At 39.8% G+C, this 27,812-nt stretch overlaps 1 protein-coding gene across 3 annotated transcripts; it reads right to left on the reverse strand.

Moving 5' to 3' along the window:
* On the reverse strand, positions 1 to 27,751 carry SPAM1 (sperm adhesion molecule 1). 3 transcript variants are annotated; one of them, XM_061467568.1, is made up of 4 exons: positions 27,672 to 27,751; positions 4,026 to 5,215; positions 2,789 to 2,878; positions 1 to 949 (listed from the first exon to the last, which is right to left on the reverse strand). In XM_061467568.1, the coding sequence occupies exons 2-4, from the start codon at positions 4,992 to 4,994 to the stop codon at positions 245 to 247; spliced, it is 1,764 nt and encodes a 587-aa protein (XP_061323552.1). In that variant the 5' UTR covers positions 4,995 to 5,215; positions 27,672 to 27,751; the 3' UTR covers positions 1 to 244. The 3 variants fall into 3 exon arrangements, with proteins under 3 accessions (XP_061323552.1, XP_061323551.1, XP_061323553.1); XM_061467567.1 differs by lacking the exon at positions 27,672 to 27,751 and adding an exon at positions 20,271 to 20,752; XM_061467569.1 differs by lacking the exon at positions 27,672 to 27,751 and adding an exon at positions 7,359 to 7,470.
* Positions 27,752 to 27,812: the final 61 nt, after the last annotated feature.

The raw sequence follows: 27,812 nt of genomic DNA on the forward strand, positions 1-27,812 counted from the left end.
TTTTTTAAGATAACTGTTAAAAATGTAAACTGTAAAAAAAGTTCCTTATTCTGGATTGTCCTTTGGTGTAATCCATATTTACAGATCAGTATACCTTTGGCACAGATAGTAGTTTATAGAACTAAACTGAAGAAATACATTCAAGCTGAAGTGTCACCTATGCAATAGAAAAGGTTACCTGATACAGATAAGACCATATGCCTTTCAGGAATGGTTTTTCTTTGTAAATAAAACGTACAGAATTTCAACCACAGCCAGAGAAAAGAATATTCTCACTTTCACAGGTCATTTGTATTAATGTTCTGAAAATTAGAATTAAACTCAACAGATTAAACATGGTTATCTTATAGGATGAAGAACTACTGGAAGTACGGGTATCATTTGCTTCTAAATCATATTTAGTCACAGCTGTGACAGTGCTATGTTTTGGAATTGTTATATTGAGTATATTATTTCCAAAGGTAGATTGGAAATCTTCTATTTCAGGATGTGTAGATAATGTCACCTTACTCTGGGAGGGTAACGAAAATACAGTTCTGTTAGACAGGATCTTTTCTTCAGAGTCTTCTATATTAGAAAGCGCATTTGAGGATATCTGAATGCAAATATCTTCTGAAATGCAAACATGGAGGTAATGGATGTCATTTATATCAGCTCTCGGTTCACAACTCTGCCCTGCATAACAGTGGCAATCAAATTTTTCTATGAATGTTTGCAGATCCTGAAATGCTGGCTGCCCTTGTAGAGTGTATTTTCCATCCTTTGTCATTTGAATGACAATATTCTCAGGGTTTAAGTGAAGATAGTCAGTGGAATTCCATTTTTTCCGTACACAGGCACCAGAGTCTTGGCATAACACCTGGCTACAGATTCTGGCTGCCATTGTGACATTGATGAGGTATGGGGTCAAGGTCCTCCTAAGGTAGTTGTCCAGAGTTCTGCAGGTGTTCTGTGAAAAGAATATCATATCTGCATAGTTTAGTGTAGAAACCATTAAAATGCTGTCATTCTAACACCACTTTACTGTAGTGGATATCTATGAATGTTTCTTCTGAGGTTTTGATAATAGATAACAGTTCCAACTAGTTGTTGGAAGCAAGTTTATCTGAGAAATTGCTACACAGTTCAAGGATCACAGCAAATTTATGTGGGTAGTTGCTGTAGATGTGATGAAAAACACATCAGAAAGCCAACAACTTTAGGCTTTCATTTTATCTGTATATTTCATGTAGCTTCTTGAATCAGTTGCATTTAAAGAAGTTACATGAAGGATCAAAGTTCTTTTTTATGGTCTTGAATGGTTTGAAGGGATCTTGGAAGAAAATCTCACTTCTTCAGCCTGAACAAATATTTTTTTTCTATCAAATCATCTCTATGAGACTCTTCAATTTTGCCCTGACCTGAATAGGCTGCAGGAAAAGGGAGCTTTCACAGCATTTTTGAATGGAAAACATTTTGGGAGGATGGTCAAACTGGATGTATGCTAAGAGAATTGAGCATTTGAATTGATCACAAAGATGACATATATTCTGTGTATGCTTGGCACGGTTTAATAATCAGAGGCTTTGGAAACTCTTTGTTTCTGACACTGTCTTCTTAGGGCATTTGCCTAATACCACATATAGATACAGCTAATATTTACACCTGTGGAGATGACTTTGGTGAATATGAGGTACAGGTAGGTTTTTTTGTTTTTCTTTTAGGTATAGATAAAAACCCTGCCTAGAAATTTTGGTTGATGCAATTCTTGCAGAAGGGAGGCTCACAGTAATAGTTCATTGCTGAAAGGCTACTGACTCTGATAGCTGTAAAAAAAAAAAGGTGTGATTAGTGCACAAATACATAGTCTGACTGGGCTGTGGAAAGTTCTGTTTCCTTACATGAATCTCAAAATTCAAGCAATAAAAGTGGTTGCTTATCTGTGGTCTGATATTGCACTAATAGGCAAAAAAAAACCCCTTCAAGTGCAACTGATAATCCTTTCTCAAATGCAGGCACATATAATAAAGTCAAGCTCAGATGCTCTTGATTGTTTGACCCTAACAACTGGGAGGTTTATTTGGCTATGCTTTCTATGACAGGAGGCCCAGCAGTGCTTTAGAGTTTCAGCTCTTTGCTCTTAGAAGACTTCAGAAGAGTCTCCCCATACAGAAGTTTATGATATCTAGCTTGCCTGGGTATGAATGAGCTAGTTCGAAAGATTTATTTGAACATCCTTGTAACACTGTTTCTCAAACTATGTTTTTTCCCTTCCTAAAACAAACTAGATTTTTTCTCTTTTCTGACCCAGATCCTTCTTACTATGAAATTAATCAAAGTAGTACTTCCAACACACACAACAGGCTGACGCTGAAATTTCACAGACTAACTCCTAGTGCTTTAAATATTCTTGCTAAATGCACTACTTTAAAAAGTAGAAGAGTCTTTTAAAAATTGTTTTGGGCAAGCACAAGTAATTTTTTTCTGTACCTCAAGACTGCAATGCAATGAGAATATAGGAATTCTTTCCTTAAATTAAGCGTGAACTTGCCTACAGTTACCATAGTAGCTTGTCCAGTTGCTCAGATCCAACACCAATAATCTGAAAAACTGAACTCTTACTCTGTGTGGTCAGTGACGATCTTCATATGCCTCAAATGTGCTTGCTTTTTTTGACTCGATAGGACTGCTGGCAATATAGAGTCATTATTATAAATGTAGAAGATCTTATGTAAGTAATCATAATGCTTTATGTCCTTTTCACTTTAGAGCTCTTTAAAAATGTCATGTTATGATTAATCTGGCATACCTTATTTTGTGTTAAATTCATATCACCCCAGATCACAATTCCAGAAGCACCCAGTGCAGCAGATTCTCCGATGGTATTTACCAGGTCATCCTGAGGGGAAACATGTTATAGCTTACTTACATCAGTATGATTCTTTGTACAAGGGCAAAGGGTATAATGTGTATAGTAAATTACATATCCAAAATAACTGCTTTGAGGACAGCAAGTAATTATACACTATGCAAACATTCTGCTCTCAATTACACTGTTTTATTCTGGGATTGGGTTGCACAGGTGACACCAGAAAACATTGCCAACTATATCCAATTTATGTATGTCATCTGGTTAGAAAAACAAGGCTGTAAAACTGAGATGGTGGTTAGGCATATGACATACACTCCTCCAACCATTTTAAATTATGTTTTGCTGCATTGCCTTGACACTGCTCAGAGCTGGTAGTAGCTGGTTTCAGTAATGCTGCCTGAAGCAAAAGCTGGACAGCACAGCTATTTTGGTTGTTTGGCTTGGGTTTTGGGTTTGTTTCTTTTTGTGTGTGTATTTTTTTTTAAACTTCGTATCAGGTACCAGAAAGTGCTAAAGCAGAAAAGTAGCAAGAGAAAGAGCTTTCATCAACAGCAATCAGTTTTCTTCAGAGGATGGCTCTGGCCTTTTACAGAGATTAATCTGGGAAATTTGTTTCTGCTCATATCTCCTTTTAGGGTCAGCTATTAACCCAGCCCTAACAAAAATCTTAAAGCTCATCCGGCCTGCGAGAGGACTATGGGTAGAAAAAGAACAAGGGGAAAACACAGCACATGAAAAGGAAGAATGTAAGGATTACAGGATTTAAGCGATTGGTTAGGAACCCAGTAGGGACTCTGACAGCACCCCTTGCTCCCTGAAGGTATCCACAGAACTGGGGACAATGCCCGGTCATGCTGTATCTAGAACGTGAGACGACAACAGACAACAATGCATTCACCATTACTACAACATCTAACTTCACTTTCCTCATGGTCTGGATGACCAGGAAGAGATTCCCCAGATTGGCAGCATCTCTGATAGCATGGGTGTATATAAAAATATGAAGGGGAAAGTATAGCCATAACTGCAATAAGATGATTAGACCTTAATCAGAGCCTAACCTTGGCTAACCCATGAGATGCTGAAATACTATTTGGAAAGCTACTGGAGTACAACTAGGGACAGAATTTTCTCACTATCTTTTAACCCTTATTCAAGGGCTATCTCCACTCACCTGGGACAGATATTCCTCATAGACATCTGTGAACACTGGACGTGTATATACAAAAACTGGAAGAGGATGAGTAGCACTAGAGACATAAGAAATTCTAATGGCTTCTTGAACTCTGTTGCGAACAAAGAGCTGGGCATTTCTGGAAGATCTTAAGGCTGTCTCTAGATAGATAGATGGATAAAGTGCTGTGCTTTTCTCCCACAACCAATTAAGCTCATTATTTCTTTCTATTTCAATATCTAAACAGGTCCCTGTGTAATTATGTGGGTTTTGTTTGTAATCATAGTTGTAACAGTCTGGATAAAGGTAATATCCCCACAGACGATTTGGCTTCATTTCTATGCCCAGCTTTAAAGATTCCAACATAATTGATTTTGCTGCAGCTTCAAATTCCATTTTGGCTATAATCCTGGCTTCGGCTTCTGATATACTGAGGTCTCTCTGCTGAACCAGTTCAATGGATTCCTGCCTATAAATATCTTTTGATCCCCAGTTTCTTATCCATACAGGTCTCCAGTTTTCCCAGTCAATGACAGCCAATCCAAATTGTTCATCTGAAGGAATATAGAACTGGATGTCCTCTTTGGCTTTCTTTAAATGATTCTCCAGCAGTGAGAGTTGAGGGAGTCCTCCATTTAACGCCTCTCCTGTGATTTCATTTTTGTAAGGATAGTAGCCAAGCCTGTCTGGATAGAAAAGAGTGATGTTTTGCCCAGTGGATGTCTTCAGTGTGCTTCCAATGAAGGAAAAAAAATTCATGTCCAGCTGTACTCCAGTCCTTTCAGTACAAAGCTCTGTAGGAGCATTCCAGATAGAAAGGAAGGGTGAATTATGAACAAGTGGACGAGCTCTTATGTTCAGAGATGAGCAGCAACACACTAGAAGAGTGGCAAATACCATACCAGATGCTATAGGATACGTATAGGTAACACAGATACCAAAACTTTGTATTTGTCTTACAGTTTCCATTGTAGCATGTGCAGTTACATTAGGTGGTTTTGACTGGACAAAAACTAAATGCTCTCTGGGTGTTAGAAGGTTGGCTCTCTATTAAATGCTTTACCATACAGTATATTACTTCAGATTAATACATATTAAGCAATATTCCTTGGGTGTAAAATTGGGGTGTCCTTTATCTGAGGCTCTCCATCATTTCAGGCTGCAGGAAACCTCTCAACAACTTCTGAAACCTAATGCAGAAAAAGACAGATGTGGATAAAGCAAGAGATGATAAATGTTTAATTTCTAACCATGACACACATACTATTTGTGATTTTGAATGCATTGTAATCTTTGAATAAAATTCTCTTATGAAGCAAAAGCATAATATGTAACCATAGAGGAAATAAATTGTACATATATAAAATCATGTATATATAAAGTAGGTATAAAACTGACAATGGATTGGTATCCAGCGAGTCATGTATCTGAATGAGTATGCTCGATAGTAGCCCTGATTGTACCTGTGACTGAAGTCTGTAAGCAGTCGTACAATATCTTCTCTTAATCAACAGTAATGTATGTGTAGCATTTCTCACCTATTTCAAAATACAGCCCTAGCTCTTACTTAATTAATTTTACAGAACATTTAAGGGAAGTTAAAAGATAACACAAAACTGGAATCTGGACTGCTGTATATATGCAAGAAAACAATCTATGTACACTCATTTAACTCGGTGAGGTATCTGAAATAGTATATGTACTCTATCTTCTGTCCAGAGCTCTATTAAACAGGCTCAGAAGCTATGTGTCATCTTGGTATATGGCCATCTTTATGTTGCTGGAGGCTATTTGAGATCTACAGATTAAGTGACCTTAAGTTTGCTTGTACGTGTAATTCATTAGGAGAGCTGAAGTTGTCCATACACCCACAGTGAGCAGTCACACTTTTATTGAAGAACATAATGGAAGCGGTGGTAGTCATGGTGTGGTCATCAACTTTTACATAGTAGCCCAGGAGCTAAACCATTCCTCGGTGCAGTGACTCACTTGAACCCACTTCCCTCCTGATTTTGAAATAGTTCAAACTTGCATCCATCACTTTCCATAGGAGCCTCATGACAAGGCCATAGAGTATCTAAGGAGTACATAGAAGTGTGCACAAAAATATAGGAGCCACCATGAAGTGGGCCACAGTGTGGCTGGCAGCGTAAAGTCTCTGAGTACAGATTAAAAAGAAAAGCCAAAAAAGATTTTGATTTGCATTTACTGAATTCAGCTAGGAGTGAAAATCCACAAATCTCTGGTTCCTACACCCTGAATTATCTCTCTCCCTCTGTTTCTCTTTTCTGTGACTACTTAGTGTAAAACAAGCTGCATGGGCACAGAATCTTAGATCTCTGTTCCCCCAACAGCACATAGAGACAATAGGCTGCAATTATAATCCATTTGCGTTTTTTCATCCTCCCTCTGGCTGCATGGTTATATTTCTGATGTGTTTCAGTAAAATGGCAAACTGCCTCCATCCATCAAATTGTCACATAAGCAGGAAAGTTTGACAGTATAATGGGAGGTTGATAGACTTGAACCTTCCCAAATTCAGCCTCAAGCCAGATTCACAGCAGAGACTGTTGTAGTACTAGTACAAAGAGTTTCCCAGTGTGCGTTCACAGTTTGATCACATCTGAATCTACTGAAAACTACAGATTTGCCTTGTCTGAGAGAGAAAGCCACGTATGAAAGGAACTATCATGGGGGGGGGGTGGGGGGTGGTGGTGGTGAGAAAAGGCAGAGCAGCATGATGGAAATCTAGACCTTTGGGGGATCAAAACAGTAAAGGAACCTATGCCAACAAATGGACTAGATCCTGTCCCTGGTCACAGACTTCACACTCTCTAGAGATTTTTCTGATTCTTCTTAATTTGAGGGTAATTTGCCTCTTCTGAGGACTACAAGGAAATGAAAGACAAATGAGAAAGTTGTACTGGAGGAGGAGATCTCTAGGAGTCAAGTCTGCCAGAGGAGAGAGGATGCATACATTAGAGGGATCTTCAAGACATGCCAGAACCCATACTCTTAGGCTCCCAGATTAGCAAGTCTATTTTGCAGATCTCACTGTACTTCTTCCTCATCCATCATTTCTGATGCCAACAGGCAGTAGGGATCTTTTCCCTTTTATTCCTTTTCTTCCTGGGCGCATTGCCAGCTCTTGACCATTGTGTCAGTGGAGAAACATAGAGCTGCTCGCCATTCCTTTTGCTTGGTCCCCAACCTGGCTGAGAAGGGAACAACAGCCAATTCAATATTGTTGGCTTCGAGCTCCCAGTACATGTGAATGAAAACAGCTACTCAAAGACATAAGCATGCACAGCTGAAAAACTGGCAAATAGGCACCTATAGCAAGGGTTCTTGGAAGATGGTTTGGCAGCAGAGAAAGACTTTTTCTTTAAAAGCAGAACCTTATAGTCCTGGAGTAGGAAGTGCAAGTAGAAGGAGCAGAAAGTACGTCCATGCAGTATCTTCAAGCATCACTTCAGAACTCACTAGCAGATACACAAAAGACAGGTAAGGAAGGGAAATAAAATGTAGCATAGGTGGCGAGGTGCAAAGTACACCAGACCTATAACTGCAACAGCTTCCTCCTACAAGCCATGGTAGCAGCTCCATCTTCCCAGTAGCACTGCTAGTCTCTAGAGCCCAATTTCTGACCATAAATCAAGCAACGTAAAGCACATTCTACATTCTCTAGCAGGAGTGTCATCAGCACTTCTCTTCCACAGACCTGCACAAACTTTCAGCTAGGATTTTGGCCCAGTCATCCTCTTTCCCCAGTGTTCACAGTGCTATGTGCATATCTGCAGAGAACTCCATATCTTTTCACAAAGAGCTGACCTCTGCTCCAGTGTAGTTCTGCACTTCTTTATTTAGCTTAGCTTTTATTTTCTCCCTTACAGGAAAGCTTTTTGTTCATCTTCAATGGTCAAATTTTCATCAACATTTTGGAAGAAATGGAAACAAGTGCCTTGAAAGCTAGACTACCAGTCAAGAAGGCCAAGAGCTGTAAAGGAAAAGTGAAACAACAGATACTTCAGACCCTATGATCAAGAGGTATGTATGGTGACTGCTTATTGCTTTCAACAAGCTTGAATCCTCCTTCATGGTCAAGCTCTTTTTTTCTCTTGGGACGATGAATAAGCAGCAGTAGACAGGAGTTCTCACAGTTGTGTTTGCATTCCTTCACCTAGTCTTCAATTGTCCACTTCTTTTATCTTAAAAAGCCTTATCAATCACAGGAGGCAAACAAGTTCTTGGTATAGAAATAGCAGATGCATTGAAGTCTAAACATTCATACAGATACTTCATCATTCTGCACCTGCTGATGTGATAACTAAAGAAATCCTGCCAAGAAGCAGTTTCATAAGATAGGCTTATATTACAGATCTGATCACCAGGAAACAACGTATGGCTGTGTTTAAATTGCTCCAAGAGCAGCACTTCATTTACATGGCATCTGCTTGATGAGTCTTGTAGAAAACAAGGCTTCATGCACTTCCCCCAACTGCCCAGACATGACAACAGGAAAAAGCCATCTCTCCTCTGATCTAAACTCTTTGAGCCTCTCCTCATATGACAACTGTTATAATCCCTTATTCATTTTTGTAGCAATTTGCTGGACTTGCTCCAGTATGTCCATTTCCTTCTTGTACTGGGGAAACAACACCAGGGGTGGAGACAATACTACAGTGTGGTATCACCACTGCTAAATAGACAGATGAAGCACATTCCTCATCAGATTATTCCTCGCCAGGTGCAGGACTTTGCTTTTGTTGAACTTCATGAGGTTCCCATCAGCCTGTTTCTCCAGCCTGTGAAGGCCCCTCTAAGCAGCAGCATGATCCTCTAGTGCATCAGCCACTCCTCCCAAGTTTGCATTGTTTGCAAACTTGCCAAGGGAGCACTCTGTTCAGCTAATTAATCAAGATGTGAAATGGTATTGGACCCAGTATGAGCCCTTATTGTACATCATTTGAAATGGGCCTCCAGCTGGACTTCCTGGCACTGATCACAACCCTTTGAGCTTGGCAGTTCAGCAACTCTTCAGTTTCACCATCCATTTATCTAGCTTGTACTTCATCATTGAAAATATCACAGGAGACAGTGTTGAAAGTCTTGCTAAAATCAAAAGAATCTGCAATAAAGACAATATCATCTGCTCTTCCTTTGTTCATCAAGCCAGTCATCTCTTTGTAGAAGGCTGTTGGGTTAGGCAGGAATGATTTCCTCTTTCTTAATACATGCTGACTACTTCAATCACATTTTGTGCTTAATGTTCAGGAATGTTTTCCAGAATTATTTGCTCTGTCAGCCTCCCAGGGATTGAGGTGGGGCTGGGCTGATCAGCCTATGGTTCTTTGGATCTCCTTTTTTTTGGCTTTTTTGAAGACAAGTGAAATTTGTTTTCATCCAGTTCTCAGAACCCTCACTCAATAACCATGACCTTTCAAAGATTATCACGAATGGCCTTCCAATGACATCAGCCAGCCAATTCAACACATACAGCTTCTCACGGACACATGAAGTCATGCCCCATAGACTTGCGTATGTCCAGTCTATTCAAGTGTTCCCCAACCTGATCCTTCTCCACTGAAGGCAAGTCTTCCCTCCACCACTCTTTTTTTCATTCCAGAAATGACTGAGGTGGTAAAGCCATTGAGTACCTCTGCCTCTTCCACGTCCTTTGCCACTGGACCTCCTGCCTGCCGCATTCCGCATTGGGCCCACATTTTCCCACATCTACTGCTGACAGACGTGTAGAGCCCTTCATGTTGCCCTTAACATCTCTTTCCAGATTCAACTCCAAGTGGGCTTAGGCTTTCTTAATCCAATCCTTACACCTCAGGCAGTGTCTCTATTCCTCCCAGTTCACTTGTCCTTGCTTACCATTCACGTGTTCTTCCTTCTTATGTCTGAGTTTTGTTAGGAGATCCTCCTGCTTTTTCTTGATTTCCTACATGTGGACCATTTTTGAGCTTGGAAAAGGTGATTCTTGAAAGTCAATCAGCTCCTGTATCCATCTTTCTAGGGCTGTCTCCCAGGCAGTTCTTCCAAGCTGATGCCTAAAGACATCAGTGTGCTCTCCTGAAATCAGTGGTTGCCATTTGCCTCTTTTGGGGACCTTGAACTTCACCATTGCATAATCACTGCAGCCAAGACTGCCTCCAACCTTCACCCTCCCTGTTTGTAAGGTTCAACAGAGCATTTCCCCTTGCTCACTCTTTGCTGTATTATCCAAAGTGACATTTCCCAAGATGGTACAGACTGATACTTCAATGACAAACTAAAAGAAATCCATACTGAAATTCTGAGGGAAAGTATTTTCCACTTATGCAAGTACATCTTATTAAAATGGAATAAAACTATCACACATAGAGAGCTGAGATATACTGGTATTTGCCAGGACAGCGATCCTTCATGGGATTGGTTTTGTCCTAACAAAGTGGGATAACCTCAGAAAGGAGCTGTGGGACTGGTTCAGCTTTTACTGTGCCCCTGTCTCTGGTTGTATAAGATTTCTTGCACCCAAAGTCAGAAAACTGCAGGACACAAATTTTTTTCTTTGTTCCTACAGGCTTTTTTTTTTATGAGTGGATTTCAGCAATATGCTGGTTTGATGTAGAGGAAAAGAGGAAAGCATTGTTTTGAATCCTGTATTTGCTGGTTTAGCTAGAACATATTTATTTTTGGCTAATGTTGCAAAGTTTGATTTAACTGATTGTTGGGAAACGATGCTCCTCCAAATCTTGCTGTAATGTGCTCTGCTGGGTATAAATTAATACATTATTGTATGCAATAATTTCCAGTTAAAAGGATTGCCTGTAGCCCCACCTAACAATGACAGCTCTGATAAATGTTGCTCTTTTCGGTCTTCTTGAGCATCCTTCTGAATGAGCTGAGTCATAAAGCCACCCTTGTCTTTGTCAAAAAGTCAATATCTTTACAATATATTAACACTAATTGCTCTGGGGCTACCTGACCAGGAGTACATACTGATGGATCTAAATGCCCTTTGTCTAAGGAAATAGCTTCTGCTTTATTTTCCCAAATTTGGCATTTGTAAAAGTTAACTATTAGAGGGAATCATCTTAATTTTCATGGTATAATTATTTCATCATTTTTCACAGCATGAACTGCACTGCAGAAACACACAGTTGAAAGTACAGCAAATGTGCTCCTGTATTTTGGTAGCTAGTCAGTCATAGATGCCAGGGGAGCCTGAAAAAAAATGCCTCACTTGGCCACAGACAGAAAATAAAAGGGAGAGGAATACTATACATACCTTTGGACTTCACATAAATATTATGCACCACAACCAGATGATGTATCCCATCAAATAAGCATTATGTTATTTGGCTTATAGTCAAGAAGTGCCACTAAATATTAGAAGAATTCAGGTTTGGGCTTTTTTAATGAAAATTAGACATGAAAGTCCATGTTTAGCCTTGAAATGATTAGACATTGCTTAGTGAAGTCAGACCTGCTAACATTAAAAAGAAACTTAAGCCAATAAGTACAACCAGTATCTGACATTGTGATTTTAGTAAATCTTAACCATGTTTCTCAGATTTCAAGAACAAAAAAAAAAAAAACCAAAAAAAAAAAAACCCCATGGAATCTCACTTTCCCTGGTTTAGTTTGAATGCTGAGGAAGCAGTGGTGCTCCTCATGACTTCTGAGGGAGAAGCTGGGTGTTACTGAGCTGCGGTATCTGGTTGAACAATAGCATGTAGAAATACTTTTAAGCCCTAGTTATCAATATAATTTTAGGTTATAAATGACATAGTTTAAATGTTTATTGACTGTTTCTTGCATTGCACACAATGTGTTGCTGCCTATTAATTAGTAATATAAAACAGTAACAGAAAATACCAATGTAAAAATTGGTTGGGCTTTTCTCCTGTGCCAAGGAAAATATGAATTCAGAAGTTGGCATGTGGAACTGTTTTGTTTTTGGTTTTTTTTTTGATAGGGCAGAGGAATCCAAGTCTTTAAATCCTTCTAAAGCTGTGGTGCAAGTCACATGGTCAAACATGCAGATGGGACCAGAATATTGAGGATTTAGTCCCTATTCTTTCATTTCCATATAAACACTATGTTAGTGTAAAAATAATTCCCAACAATAGAGACAAAACATGGTATTAGACAGTGTAACTTTATAAGTTCTTTGGTCAAGTTGCTTTATATCCTCCTTCATCTTGAAGGCTATGAAAACAAAGTTGTGAAAGATGTCTGAAGACTTCTGTGAACAGATCAGCACTGATCAAATCCTAAGGAGAAATAGAATAGACTCCTAGGATCTGAGAAACAGACTAAGGATATGTTAAATTGGTGTTAACAAACTTGGAACTTGAAGCAGAATCCTTCTGGATGAAGGGAACAGTATCACTGCTGGGACTTCAGCTTAGAGAGGGTTTAAACCCTGCTATATATTTGTTTATTTTAAGAGGCGCAGTCCTTGGGCTAGAGGCTGTTTGTTCCTTACAAAGAGGTTTCATAGTCATGACACAACCACAGAGGAAATGCAGAATAACCCTGCAGTTATATTGCATTCCCTACTTGGGTCATTTTGGCATTTCTAAAAGATAAGTCAATGATATTCGAACACACATTGATGTTGCGATGATAACATTAATATCTGGGAGGAATAGGATGCTCCTCAGAATGAAGGTCCTCCTCTAGGAGTATGAGCCATCAGTGCTGCACACCTGATGGCAAGTTTAACCCGGTGAGACATTAAGTGTGAAGGATGGTCTTTGTATAGCAAGATGTAACCGCATTGTTATGAAGTAACCTCATTGTTATGAATGCATTTAAGCTGCACTTCCCTGTGAAGTCAGAATTTGCTAAGCACTTACGTTTGACAGTGGTTCCTAAACTCCACCCTCATTTCAGTGTAATCTCAGTTGAGTTAGGGCAACTGTTTCTGAGGCCACATAATGAATTGTTCAGATTAAAAATACCTCAGCCAAAAGAAGAGAAAGGAAGGGGGTTTTATGACTAAGTACACAAACCAGCAAAACTGGCTAGTTTAGCCAGCATGTCTGATTTAAGACATGGTTGTCAAACTACACCCCAGTGCTGTGGCTGTCTTTATCATCAAGAACTGCCAAACCACCTCTTTCATCATTGCTTACTCCCATTCTTGAGTTGTTTCCTAGTACAGGGCAATGAGTGTGTGAGGACCTGAAGTCTCAGAAAACTTCTAAACAGATTTCTGTGATGGCATGCCTGACCGTTGCCTGTGGAAGACAAAGCCAATGATGTAAAGGTCAGGAGATAAGCATTCAGGTTATAGACAGCCCCCCTTTAAAGATGTATATACAAAAGATTTAGTCAAACTGCCATTCAATTATTTAAACGAGTCCATGATATGTTTTTACTAATGTATCCCAATTATTTCTGTTTTATAGTCTTACAATGACTGCTGCAGCGTTCCATGACTAGTTTCAAATGTTAGGAAATACTATCCTCTCCATTCTTGGTTTCTTTTTCTTTTGCAAGTTCTAATTCTCAATTTCATAAAAATTCTTAATACCCTAATGACTTGTTTACTGATGTTCTAATTTTTAGCAAGTTAGCCAAATAAACTGTCTGAACACATTTCCAAGAGTATTTGGAAAATTTCCTGTGCTTTATTGTGCATACTTAGGTTTGTCATTACAGAGTCTGAGTTCTGCCAGTTCCATTGCACAGAAATAGCGGACAAGATAAAGAGTCCATCACTGTCACTTTGCAGAGTATTCCATCTCATGAAGGTTATTCTGCAAAATATTCACTGTCTGCTGAATCTCTACTGCTTTATGGCAAAACAAGTCCAAACATTTTTTGTAGCAAGAAATATGCATTACTAGACAAATTTTAAAATCATATCTACCGTTAATATCAATTAGCTTATTAGAGTACAGATTGACCTGGGGGTATATTTGTAACACATTTCTGCACTACACCGCTACAACTCTAATGTAGAATAGAGCAAATCACAGACCCATTTTTAAAAAGCAACTAGTGGTTTTCTTTGGTTTGTAATTAGTCAAATATTTTTCACTGTATTACACTGAACCCTCTTGAATAATTTTAATTAGAAGCATTCAAAAAAAGCCCCAAACCAACCAAACAAAAAATCCAATCCTGATTTCCTTTGGTTGAGCCTTTATGTTCAACCTGTTCTTCATCTGAGAACTTGACAAAGCTGTAGACAAATTTTCATAGAAGCATACAATGGTCTGGGTTAGAAGGGACCTTTAAAGGTTATCTGGTCCAACTCCCACTGGGGACATCAACTGAGTAAATCAAATAATCTTTGAATAATTGCATCAAGCAAGATAATGCTTTGAAATTTGACCCAAGATGTCCAGGGGCAGGGTTTTTTTTTTTTTCGCAGCAATATCTGAATTCCAGTATTATTTAAAACTCTATTGGACAGCAATTTTTACAAAGGGCTGTCATGCAGATCACTGTGCACTTGGAGTTACAGTACAAGAACAAGCTTCCTTTACTAGATCTTCTCAGCGCTCTCTTCCAAACATGACAATATTATACCTGCAAATGCATAGGCAATATCACAGGGAGCTCATACTATGGAGGATTATAATATGCTATTAACATGTATGATCATTAGCTCCCATAGGAATATTATTTTGAAAACCAGAAGTCTGAACTGAACATATACAGTGTTCTTTTCTTCTAAGAACAGCAGCACAGAAATAACTTCAACACGTTTGGACAAAGCAGATTGCATTTCACATCTGTGTTAAAAATATATTTTCCGCCAACCTAACCATTACCCTGGTCTAGGGATTAATATGGTAAAATGATCTACATTATACAAAAGCAGCTGTGCCTTTGGAAGAGGTAAGATTGCTCTGGAGAACATCTGAGGAAAAGAGAGCAGGCTTTTGCTTAATTCTCAGAAGTAATGCAGAATTAAAATTAACACAGCGGCCAGTTCTGAATGTGAAACTGGTTCGGTTCTTTCAAGAAAAAATTATAATGGCGTTCCCTTTTAAAAGCAGGGGAGCAGATATACCCCTGGAGTAAGCCCAGCCTGCATGGATGAACTTGTTCCTGGGTTTTCAGCAGCAACGCTTCATAGCTAGAGCAACAGGAGGCGGCAGGGGGGTTTGGGGGTGTCCTCAAAGGGAATTATCCTTGGAAATAAATATGTATTATTAACCTCAGTACCAGTTTGCACAGTAACATCTGTCTTCACAGTATGTGTTTCAAGTTCTGTAGTGCTATGCCTGAATGCTCTCTCTTTTTAAACTTCCTCTCCTGGGACTGTAATTCATTCCATATTCCTTTCTTCCACACACCTATATATAAATAACTACAATCCGAGGAAAATATGAAACCGCAGTAAAGAAATGCACCTTCTCTCAAAGATAATTTCTCTTTCCTACTGTGTCCCTTTTCACCTGCTGTTTCTTCACAATCCTCATTGCCTTTTGTTATTTTGATAAGCCTACTAATACCGAGGAGCCAGTGTAATTACCACCCATCCCTGGAGATAAGCGAGAGAGATGGGTAAGCAGATGTCAAAGGCTCAAAGCAAAGGTGAGTACAAAGCTATGCAGAACACTGGTGATTTATAAAGGAGGCATTAGCATTATCTAGCACTGTTTTCGGAGACAGTTATGCAGAGAATTAACAGTTTCAATTGAAAAGAAGAAAGGAGCTCAGCTGGACCTGCCAGAGCAAGCACATTAACATAACCCTTGGAGGAAGCCTAAGGAAAAGGATTTACAGGGAGGGAGCTGAACGCAGAGGCTTGTGGCTCTGAGCCAACACCAATTTCTTTTTCTTTGGACCTACCACTGCTAGGGAGGCCAAGCTGGTGCAGTCCTTATGAACAGCAGCGATACCTGACCTCCTCACCGGGTCTTCTTCTACCTGAAGTAACCTACAAACCTTTATACATTTTGACTAAACAGCAAGGTCGAGAGCCACAATGAAGTCTAGAGGGTAAGAGATCTCAACATCTATGGTGTTGAGAGAGTGACTGTAGACCACTTGCCAGGGGAGCTGGGACAATGTGTGCCATTCAGGCCTGGCGCTTACCCTCTCTCAGATTTCTCCTTGGCTTCAGCAGAGACCCATGCCAACCTGCAGCTGTGCAAGCTGTGCCCAGTGTGCGCTCCATTGCTTATGAGCAACTCTGACTCTTACCTCAGATATTTTGTGGATTGCCTTAGCCACCTGCGGCTCCACATAGAAAATAACTATTACACTGCAACATATCATTTCCCTGAGTTGTTGAAAGCTGAAAACAATCAGGTGTATTTTCTTTCACCCCTGACTAGAAGCATTCACTAGAGACAAATAACTTCTTATTAAACTTCCCCAGGCAGAATTTTATACCAATAGACTCCTAAAACCCAAAAAATCCCTACTTTTACTTCTAAGTGAACGCCATTCCCACCCGCTGTAGACTAACAATCTTATTTGAATTAAGACCTGTTTCAAGTTTTTAGGTTGGTTTAAGCACTTTTGTTGGTATGGAGACACAGATTTTACTCAATACCTCCAAGAGCTACATATCTGCAGCTTATAGGTAATCTGTTGTGTGTGCAATGGTTCCGTGTATCGTTTGCTATGAAAAAAAGTTAAAACAGGCTGAAAGATAATGGGGTGGTAGCATCATACATGGTTCAGAATAGTGATTGTTACACCTCACAATTCCTGACAATCTTCCTGGTAAGTCCTACTGAAATTTACCTTCCCTGGCTGAGATTTACATTTCCAAACAGTAAAAATGTAAGCAATATAAAAATAAGCAATAAATACTCACCCACATGGTTCTACAGGTCAGGACTTGCTGGAGTGAATAATCGAGTGAGTGGACAAAATAATTATTCCTGTCTGGAAAGGCAGGGCTCTGGCCCAGCCAATTGGGATTTGTATCTGGTGAAAGCCTTAGCATAATTATAGGGTAGTTGATTAAAGGTGTCTCCTGTCACAGCTGATTGCAGTAAGTAGTATAACAACACATTACCTGTCAGAGGTTTTACACTGTGTTTTATAGTCCACTGAAAAAAGCTTTGAATGAGTTCTTTTTTCCTAAAGTAAGAAATGTTTTATAGCTTGACTTAATTTTGCTTTTTGATGCAGCAGTGCTTTGAGTAATGGCTATGCAGAAATGGGGTAAGGAGTAAGCAAAACTGTATCCTGCATGGCCGGAGCATTGAGTACCCCCAGGCAGTGCATCCACGCTGGGCGGGAAACGCGATCGTAGGAGGAGATCCTTCACTAGTAAGCAAGTGGCAAGGCTGCTGTGCCTGGAGATCACTGAACTGAGACACACTGGGCCAGCTTCCTGCTCCCGCAGAGATTCGGGCAGGACCACCAGAGCATCCCTTGCAGGTGTTGATGAGTTTGTTAACACCCAGATAAAGATAATTAAACAACCATCCGCTGTTTGTTGTTAAACTCCTAGCTCTGACTATGCTCATGTTGTAGTTTGTGTTGAGGGGTTCCCAGAGCAGTGGGATGGCAGGCAGTACCACAGGTTAGAGCCGATTTGAGCTGTGGCCCCTCTGTTATAATTGTAATATAGCAACTTAAAAAATGTCCCTTTTCTTCCTCAATATAAAACCAGTTTTGTCTTTGGAATTGGTTTCAGTCTCAAGACTTTCAGTTCAGTTCATTCCAGCAACATCTCCTCTGGCTTCTATCATCAAACTATTTCTTCCAAAACAAGACTTGCAGTCACTGATACAGAAGGCTCCCATCCCCGGAACACCCCCAGCAGGTGGGTGATCTGCAGATTGTTCACCCAGTCCTCTCAGTCTTCTCTGTGGGCATTGCTCAGCGTTAAGAACAGCCTCAGTGCCCCTGCTAAGCCTGCCACCAAAGGCGTTAGTTTTATTTGCATTTTTATGATGTGGATATCTGTCCATTAGCAACTGGAGAAAAGCCACCAGTATCACGCCCCACAGCTGCCAGCCCATCAGCAGGCACTGACAATATTTAGTTGCTACTGAATGAGCTGGATTCAACCCAATAACCTGGTGCTAAATGTTACTGTGCTCCTCTAAATCATTATAGTATGGCTGTTGGGTGGCTCCTCATTTCCATTTGATATAATACAAATTGGAAGGTGCTCCTGGGCAGCAGGAGGTGAAAAATTACAGAAGCCACAGCTGGCAGCTGAAAAGAGAGGCGGTGTCATCCCAGATGGGAAGAGAAGCTGATAAAAAGATGAAAATACCACCCCGTTGATACCATTGAATGCTACAAATAATAATAATAAAAAAAACTAGTGGTAATGTGCAAAGGCAGAGATGGTCCAAAGGTTCTAAGCAGTGTAGGCAAAATTGAACTCTGCTGCCCCAAAAACAAAGCATTGAGGAATTGATCCCATTATTAATCAGTAGCAAAACTCAACACTGTGATTTGTGTAAGGCTAAGGGAATGGAGTGAAAGGAGGCAGGGGGCTCAGCTGAAGATGTGGTATCTCCCTTCCCCTCTCCCCTCACATCACCTGCTCTCCTGCCAGTCTGGTTCCACTGAGATGAATCCTGCCTCCCTACACTTCTTCATCTCTCAGCAAAACAAGGTATTAAGGCAGCTGTAACCTGTTTCTCTGCAGCTATCCTGTGAACCTCAGTCACGCCTGTCAGATCCTTCTCTGCACACCCCATATCCCCTTCTTCTAAGCCCACCCTCCACAGAGGTCCTGTTCTTTTTCTCTGCCCCAGTACAGTTTGGTATATCCCCACCTCCAACCTCATTTCTCCAAAGTGCCCATCTTAACCTCCACATCCCCAAGGCAGAGGGACCTACTCCATAGTATGCTCATCCACCATGCCCATGGGACAGAGCCTGCCTTCCAATTCACATCGCTCAGGATGCTCTTTTCCTTCACCCCTTCACAATACGGGGCTGACTTCCCTAACTCACTCCCAGGATTCTTGATGTTGCTGTGCATTGCCCTCAGCCAGACCCAGGCAGCGTTACACCCCTTGCAGTTAAGCTGTGAGAGCTGAAGTCACACCAGTAGTTTTGACAGCACCACGTATGTTTGGCATGCCCTGTGCGCACCTGAGATTTGCTTTCACCATTTTGATATGACTCTATTACAATTTACCACCTCTTTAGCCAAGATTTTCTATATATTTGTCAACTCCAGCCTAAAGATTCAAACTGCTTTTTGGAGAACCATGGCTTAACTTGACCAAGATCCCCCATTTGGTAGAAGGTTCAGCTACCCCCAGAGGTGAACCTTCATAAGCAACTAACACCTCTGTTCTCTTTTGTTTGAAGGAGCCACTTTAGTGCTAGAGAATCTGTAAATCTTTTTTTTTTTTTTAATTATTATTGTTATTTTTCCTGCCCTGGCACAGTTGCATATGCAAGGCTACCTCTGACTTGTGCTCCTCTGTGCCAGCTAAAGGAAACTGGCGATGGGCAGCATAGTTCTCCCCTGGGAGGCCTCCTGCCAAATGGCTTGTACTCAGTGCCTTCCAGGATTCAGATCTAGGCTTTTAAAGGCAACACAGAAGGCTCTTTTGCCTTTATTTTTTTCCCCTACAATTCTGAATAACAAACTCAGTTTTGAGAATGACAGATCTAATTTACATTTAAATCTTTCTAATCCCTTGCTGAGCTGCCATGACAATAGGCCCTGTAAAAATTAGTAAATAAGAATTTTCTTATTTACCTGATTGCCTTTCATTTCTCCTTTTTATGTCAATCTACGCCAAGGCACTTTCAAGTTATATCTTCAAATAGGAAAGCTAAAAGCAATCTGAGTGAAATGGTTTTGTGTTAAGAAAGATGCATTTCTGTGTGTCCTGTGTTCATATTGAAAGCAGCAGTTTCAATCAAGGAGTAAAGAGACACCCTCCCTCACCCAGCCCAAGTGCAAAAAGGTTTGTAAAACTAAGTTCCAGCTTAAACCAACAGCGGTAGCACAGGATGCTTCTGAAGCTTATATAGTCCCATATTCTCAACTGTGAAAATCCATGCAGTGAACATAGCTCTGGTGCATCTGTGCGGATCTATACCAATGAGCCCACATTCACTAATACAATGATATTTGGGATTGCACCTTTAGCAAGAGTAAGCCCACTGCCCTATTCATGTGCGCTGATGTGGATGTCTAGAAAAGGTTCCTTTCCACATAGGTTCAAATTACATGTGGGGAGAAGAGAGAGAAGCACACATTGTCACCACAACAGCATAGAAAAGGAACTGCACCACCCTACATCCTTGCCATTGTAAACGCTGGATAGTACAAGGAGCACTTACCAGTCTTCCCCGTACTCCGAAATTTGTGCCATTTAGGATACCAGGACCACTGGATCATAGGAAATCCTGCTTCTTGTTCTCAGCCAGCCTTCACTTTTGTGCGCAGAATGTGTCTTGTGGACCAGAACCTTTCTTTTCTGTTATGGCAATGTAATCCACCTGGATTTCATTGATGTAGTAGACATGCAAAATCCATGTTAATGTTCTCCACCCATATTTTCCTAACATACTAATGTTTGTATTAACCATAGTCCATGAGAGAACAATGAAAATATGACATACGATACTGTCCAGGAATAAACCAGCTTTGGTATATAACCTTGACCTTCACCCCAAACTCAGTGACATAACACTGCCCCAAGCAAAGACAAATGCCAGGCTCACAAGAGACAAGGCTTGGTTTCCTGGCTATTGCTTTGCAACAGGTTATGTAAAAGGAGGCAGACAAGAGAGAAGGAAGGAGAGGGCCTGGAAATGAGCTCTGGCTGGGGTGACTGAAGGTGCTGCAGTCCCCTCTTGCCCTCCCAACTCTCAGCTGTAAGCTCTCTGCATGTGCAGGAGAAACAGGTAACACAGACACAAGCAGCATTCTGCAGCCAAAATCACCTTCAGCTGGCTGTTACCTGAACCCAGCAGGCTCTAGACTGCAGCAGTGCCTCTTCTGCTGCAAGTACATGTTTCCTACTATGCAAAATACTGTTTTTCTATTTCACAGTCAATGTCAATAGAACTCACATGAGTTGGAGAACCCTGTATTCCCTGCTGGTTTCTGTTGGTCCTCTGGTTTCTTGGAACTAGAAGATCTTAAGGTCCTTTCCAACCCTAACTATTCTATGATTCTATGATTCTTTTTTTTTTCTATTTTATTTTTTAACAGACTGGCATTTTCTGAAAAAAAAAAAGGATAGTTTTATCAAACAGCTCCCATTCAGCAGTAATTTACAGTGTGTTTGATTGGGAGGTTTTTGTTCTTTTCACCTTTGCATGTATTGAACTTGATTTGGACTTTGATCTCAAGGATTTTTTACTTCTGAGACCTTCTTGCAGTTAAATTAGCTCTTTCTCCTGAGCATTCAAAACTTCTCTGCTGAGTCTGCTTGTTTTTTTTTCCTGCCATCAACTCTGCTTGTGAAGTCAAGGAGAGTAAAAACTCATTACAGCTTTGCTGTAACCGTGTGTGCACTGGAGGGAAGTTCTGAAGTGTAAAGCAGTTAAAAGGCTATGATCAATCTGTGCCCTGTTTTACCAGAAGTTCAAGGGCTCCAGAGGCCTCTCTCAATTCTATTTGTTTATTTACCTATTGCTAGCTCACACACCACTTCTGCAGAAATCAGAAATAGATTAGTCCCCATTTCTAACTAGATCTACCTAGAAATAGTCTGTCCATCTTGCATAAAATCCAGAGGCTGTTCCTTACTTGTTTCCGTCAGTGACAGAGCCAGGGAACTTTCTTTGTGATTTCCATATTAAGAACAATAATACAAGAAATTCTAAATCCGGTCTGACAAAGACATTATTCACTTCTAAAGTAATTTTGAAAAAATGAATTATTGAAATAAATCAGTATCTCAGTTTATTATAATGCTTGAAAAAACAGATCCCACTGTCTCTTACCTACAAAAAGTCCAATTTACTAAGCCTGCTGAGAAAAGTGCTCATTAAAGTAGGTTATAAATGTTCTGTGTGAAGACGACTACCTGAATTTGAATTGAAAACAAAGCCAAGGGTTTTCACAGGGGCTAGGGTAGGAGGTTGCTTACTAGCTTGCTCCCACACCTAACACAGCTGGAATGCGGCCTGAAAGAAAGTCTGTGTTACAGACTGCCTCTGAACTGCCTCACCTGCTTGTGAAACGAATTCAAATAACTTCTGAAAGCTGCAGAAGTAGCAGCTCATTTGGATTGCAAAGTAGCAGAGTTAACAGTCATTTGGATTGCAAAGTAGCATAGAAAAGGTAAGTGTCTTCCCAGGCTAGCAATCTACATATTAAAGACATAAAAAGAACTACCTGGAGTCATTAAGACTAGTGCCAAAATAAACTCAGGAAGATCCATGGCGAGTGAAATGGTGGTTCTGGGCAGGACTGTCAGTGTTCATGGGTTTATAGAGTCTTAAAATGTTTTTGTACGTTATAAAAATTATACTACACTTCAGGATGGCACTGCCCAGTATTGTTAGTGCCATTTCCTAAAGGAACAGCTTTAGGAAATGGTGCTTTCCATGAGAATTTCATGTCTAGACCGCGTTTAATTTTCATTAGTTTAATTCTCTGCAATATAGAAATAGAATTTCTGGGGGATTTTTTTTATACTTTTCAACTAGTCATTTGAGAACCATCAGGGTTTCTTCTATGCTTGACTGTAGCCAGAAACTGTTTCTGTAAAGATGATATGTGAACTTCTGGAATGCCTGCGAGTGTGAATCATTTATTTCCAATTCTGTCTCTCAGACCCCAAGTACAGGTGTTTGAACTTGCTAACAAAACAACATGTAATCAGGTCATTGTGAAACCAACAGAATGTGAGAGTGAGATGGAGATTAACAAGTTCAAAAGCTTTATGTAGGACTGTTTTAAATGGTGGGTTTTTGCTATTTTCTTACTTCTTCATTGAGCAAACAGAGTAAATCACCCAGGACAGATGTTTCTCTCAATATAAAGGAAATTATCGATTTACTGAAAAAAGGGAAAGATCTTGCAAGCTCGGAAAATCCTAAAAATGTGGGAATTCTACTCTAAGTATTGTATCAGCAATGAAAACATCTTAAGAAGAGTCTCTTTCTCTCCTCTTTTATTACAGCTGAGTTCACCTGCTCCCAGATAAAAGAGGAACTTAATAATGGATTAGACAATAACTAGTCTATTTCTTAAACTGGGATTTTATCATACTATTTTTTTAAGAAAAGTTTAGGGAAATATTCATTCATTTTCAAAAGCCATTTTCAAAGAAGTCAATCACTTCCAATTACCACAGGATATGCAACCATTCTGCAGCCATGTTTAGTAGTTCACCTTTTATTTGCTACTTCAAACAGTTTTATAACATGTAATTATCTATAAAACACTGCTGAATATCTCGGGAATAGATTTACAGTCAGGCAATGTACATCTTGCTCTGATCCTGCCTTAAATACCTGATGCAGCTTTGCACAGGAGGAATTGTTTACGTGATTAATGGTAAAGTGTGCAGCACCTACCCATAGCAGAGGAAGAAATCTGAGTCTTACCTCATGGGCATTTTATAAGAACTTGTCCAGAGCTATTGATTCACGTTTTTTTAGACTCAGTTTCTGTCTCCTTCTTTGGGCCAGAGAATTAATTGCCACGAATCCAAAACATGCAACTCCCTTGAATTACAAGATTAATTTACAGCTTTCCTTTGGCATAAAACAGCTGCTTATTGCTTGTTAATGTTTTCATAGTGGTTAGATGTGAGAAAAAAAATATCACGCTGAAGTAATTTGTTACCAAGAAAATAGAGAAAAATGATCAGGAAAATACACTAGTGTAAAAAAAAAGATGTAGAAAAGCCCCCAAATGGAAATGCCCAGTTGCCCGATTAGTCACTTGTTTGCTAGAGGCATGTAGCAATAGGTCTCTGTTAGTGTGACATGTACACAGACACATCACAGGTAAAGTTTCAGAGAGTCATATATATTCATATGTGTGTGTTGATGTGAACTGAAATTACGTGCCAGCTCAGCATGCACAGCCTCCTCAGAATCCTAACAGAGGCTTAAATGTAATTTCAGGCAAGTGTTTATTTTTTGCTGAGCATGGCCTACAGCACGGACAGCCTACAGGTCTGCCTAGGCGGCAAAAGAAATAATTATCATATGGAAGGAATGACGAGGGAAAAGGTTGGATTCAACTCAATAGGGACGTATGCAAAAATTTGTCCTGAGGTAGAAGAAATCAATTGAGCAGAACACTGAAGATACATCAGAACACAGAAAACAATAGAAGTCTAGGAAATACAGCAAGGTAGGACTGAAGAAATAAAGGATATTTCTCTAAAGGACATTATTAGGAAAACACAGTAACATATATTTTATAGGCATGAAATGGAAAAAGAATGAAAAGGGATGAACATTATATTCTTATATTCTCCGTGTCCACTAGGGGTTAGGCAAGGACTAATGAATCTCAATCACACTAAAAAAGACTTAAACTGAATATTAGAAACCTTTGTAGCAGTAAGAGCAGATAAACAACAGAATACTTTGTCTAGGACAGTTGGTAAATCTTTCAAGGAAGTTGTAGATATAATTAATTCTATAAACTTTGGAAAGCAAGCGATAATCAGATTATTTCCAGAGGACCCTTTCAGGATTGTATTCTTTGACTTCTGCAGTATTAAAAGATCTCTTTGACTTAGAATTCTTTTCTTTAGTTTGGTTGACACACAATACCTGATGGCTGCAGATACAACAGGCAACATTATGATTCAAGAGATGAGGCACATTGTAGGATTGTTTGCTAGATAAAGCTTTTAAAAGCTGCTCACATTTTCACTGCAAACCAGTGTAGAAATATTAGAACTAAAGTAGTTTTGTAAACTCCACCCAGTTTCTAGCGCTACGTATTTGTGTTCATAAGCATTAAAAGCTCCTCAGTCAGTGTAAGGCTAATTCAGAAATTTTAACTAGTAGACTCTCAAGATAGGTACTTACACATTGCACCACCCACAGTTACTGACTGTGTTTAAAAATATGAGCCCATATTTTATCAGTTGCCCAGATGAAAACATCAAGTTTGGGCTCATCTATGTCATTAGGTGCATCATTTATGTCCTCACACCAAAAGTGTGAATTTCTGCACACTGCAGCCAGTAACTAGAATGAGTTAAACTCATATTTGATCTTGCTTCTGCACTGCAGAGCTCATACAAGACTGCACAAGCCAATGTTGAGCAACTTGTCCATAGCTGGTCTTCGTAGCCTTGTGAGCACTTTTGCAGTATAGCAGCCACTTGTTCACTCTTGCATGCAGTATGATTATTGAATTATTAGGACTTTTAAAGGATTTTAAACTCTAGAAATATAACAGTCTACTAAAAATTCATTGCAGGCGTAGTTATCAAATCATGATCATCATGACGTGAGAACATTAACATCTTCCTGAAACCCATACTTGAAAAAATAGTGGTCTGTTCTCCATCCCTTCTCTTAATGGATTCAAAGTATCTACAGTTAAATCTACTTTATTTTTCTGCTATTATGCCATCACAACTAAGTTGAAAGTTCAGTTTCAGCCTACCCAGTTAGTATCTTGGCTACCTGCTGCGTCACATAAAATTGGTAAAATGACTTCAGCTCTCTGTCATAAAATCTGATGTACAGCTGAAAGTAACTGAGTTAATGACAATGAAGGCTGAGCTATTTTCTAACTCTTCAGGCAAATCAGAGCTTAATAACTTTGAATGATACTCACAGAACATTACAGGGAAGCTTGCATCCTGCTGCCTGTTTTATCCTACCGGATAAGATAAAAGATGACTATTAAGCTGCTGGGATGATACTTTCCTTTAACACTGTTGTGGTTTAAACCCAGTCAGACATACAGTTGCATGACTGCTACTGCTGAACCCAGGACAGACACTAACAATGAGACTTTTTCAGCCATCTAAAAGTTAGGCTCCTGCTCCAAGGTAGTTATTCAAGACACTCTTTAGCAGAAAGAGACAGAAACCCCTACAGCATGACTCTTCCCATCTATGTACAACATCTGTCCAGTATATTTATTCTTGCCAGGAAATACCTTCTCCCTCTAATGACTGAGTAAATTACAGGCACATACCTGGGTCCACAGTCCTAACACATAAATGGTTAAAGTCATAAGGACTGAATGTCACAGTGCAGTTTACCCAGGCAACTTCATGCACGTAGCTGCAGTGCCTACTTTAGGAATGCAGTTGTCATAGACTCGCTCTGCAGGAACCTCTCGAGTTTATCTCAGATCCTGAATGGTGGGTGAGGGGGGGAGGAATCACCCTGCACACGTGCCTGTCTCTCTCCGTTGCCTGCAGATGGTACCTAACAAGAACAGGTATCTAACTGGTTCATCAAATGTATGTAGATGAATTCAAGACCTAAATAGTCAGTTATTCACACAGAAAATGAAAAGCAATTTGTCTCCATAGGAGATGGATGCACTTTCTGCACTATATTGCACTACTCAGGATGTGATAAAGGACAACGTGAATATCATCACACAAAAGTATTCAACCTGGAAGTTAGTGCACAGGCTGAAGGCATGCTAAGGACCCACTAGGCCATCAACCTCTAGTTTACAGGCTCATCTACATTTTCTTCAAGATACTGTGTAACTGAATACTGGATGTGTAGCCTAGTTTTTAATAAAATTATACAAAGTCTAATAATTACCTACTTAAAAGGAAAAGAGAGAAAGGAAAATGAAAATGTGGGTATTGATAACTTTTCCAAAGAGCATACAGCATTAGACAGTTTAATCAAAGCATTGCCTGTACCAAATTAGCTCTAAAGATGTCCACTACATAAACAATTATTATCAAATTGCTGCAGCAATAAACTGGACAAGTTCTTTTTATAAAGAACAAATATAGGACATCATCATGGTCATCAATAGGGTTTGAGCAGCAACCAGGGTAGATTTAATAATGGTGACTCAAAGAGAACAAATGCAGATACCAGTAGCTTGAGGAGTTCATACATACAAGCACACACACATTCAAACCCTTTGGCTTTTTGAGTTACAGCGGTGGGGCTAGAAATCTAGTTTTAGAAAATGAGGAATGCTAACAGATCCTGAGGGTTTCATGAGTGCTTTCACCAACCGCTCATTCATCTCCCCATAACATAAAGACACAGTTCAAAAGTAGTTTCTGTTATAGACTGACTACCCAAAGATTGACTCAAAATACTTCACAAGCAAAGGAGTCACCCTTTTAAATTAATTTACTTTCAAAAACAGATGCTAAAGAAAACCAAAGTAAAGGAACTGCCCCATAGAAACCCACTAACAGATACTGTCCTGGTCTGCCTGGGATGGCTGCCCTTCCACCAGCCACATGAATGAACACATGGTGTATCAGCCAGTCATGTAGCAGGAGAGGGAAAAAAACAGCTGGTATTCCTTCAGTCTCTTCTCTGCACCACCATAAGTAAAAGTGTGCTTGGGAAAAATCAGCCTAGTGTGCTGCCCGTGCTCTTTCAGCAGCACACAGTATACATTTGCGGTGATACACATTGTTTATCACAATTATAGAATGTATCTGCAAAACAGGGAGAAAAATTACCTTTATTATTATTATTCAGCTAAGATATAAATTGCCATCTGGAAGCAGGAGTCATAAAATGTAGCAAAATAGGTAATGACAACAGACAAGCTCAGAAAGAAAAATAGCTTGGCACCATCCTCACCATTGCTCCCAGACTGGGTTCCATATCCCAGCAAGGTGCAATCCATCTAGGAGCTGTGGGAGCATGTATGACTCTCTCATGGCAAGTTCTTCCTTTAAAAATTAACTCATTACCCTGGATTAACAGCTGGCACTTAGCAAA

Source organism: Pezoporus flaviventris, unplaced genomic scaffold, assembly GCF_033815535.1.
Source record: "Pezoporus flaviventris isolate CSIRO_AGI_PZ_B2104156 unplaced genomic scaffold, CSIRO_AGI_Pfla_v1 ptg000045l, whole genome shotgun sequence".
NCBI lineage: Eukaryota > Metazoa > Chordata > Aves > Psittaciformes > Psittacidae > Pezoporus > Pezoporus flaviventris.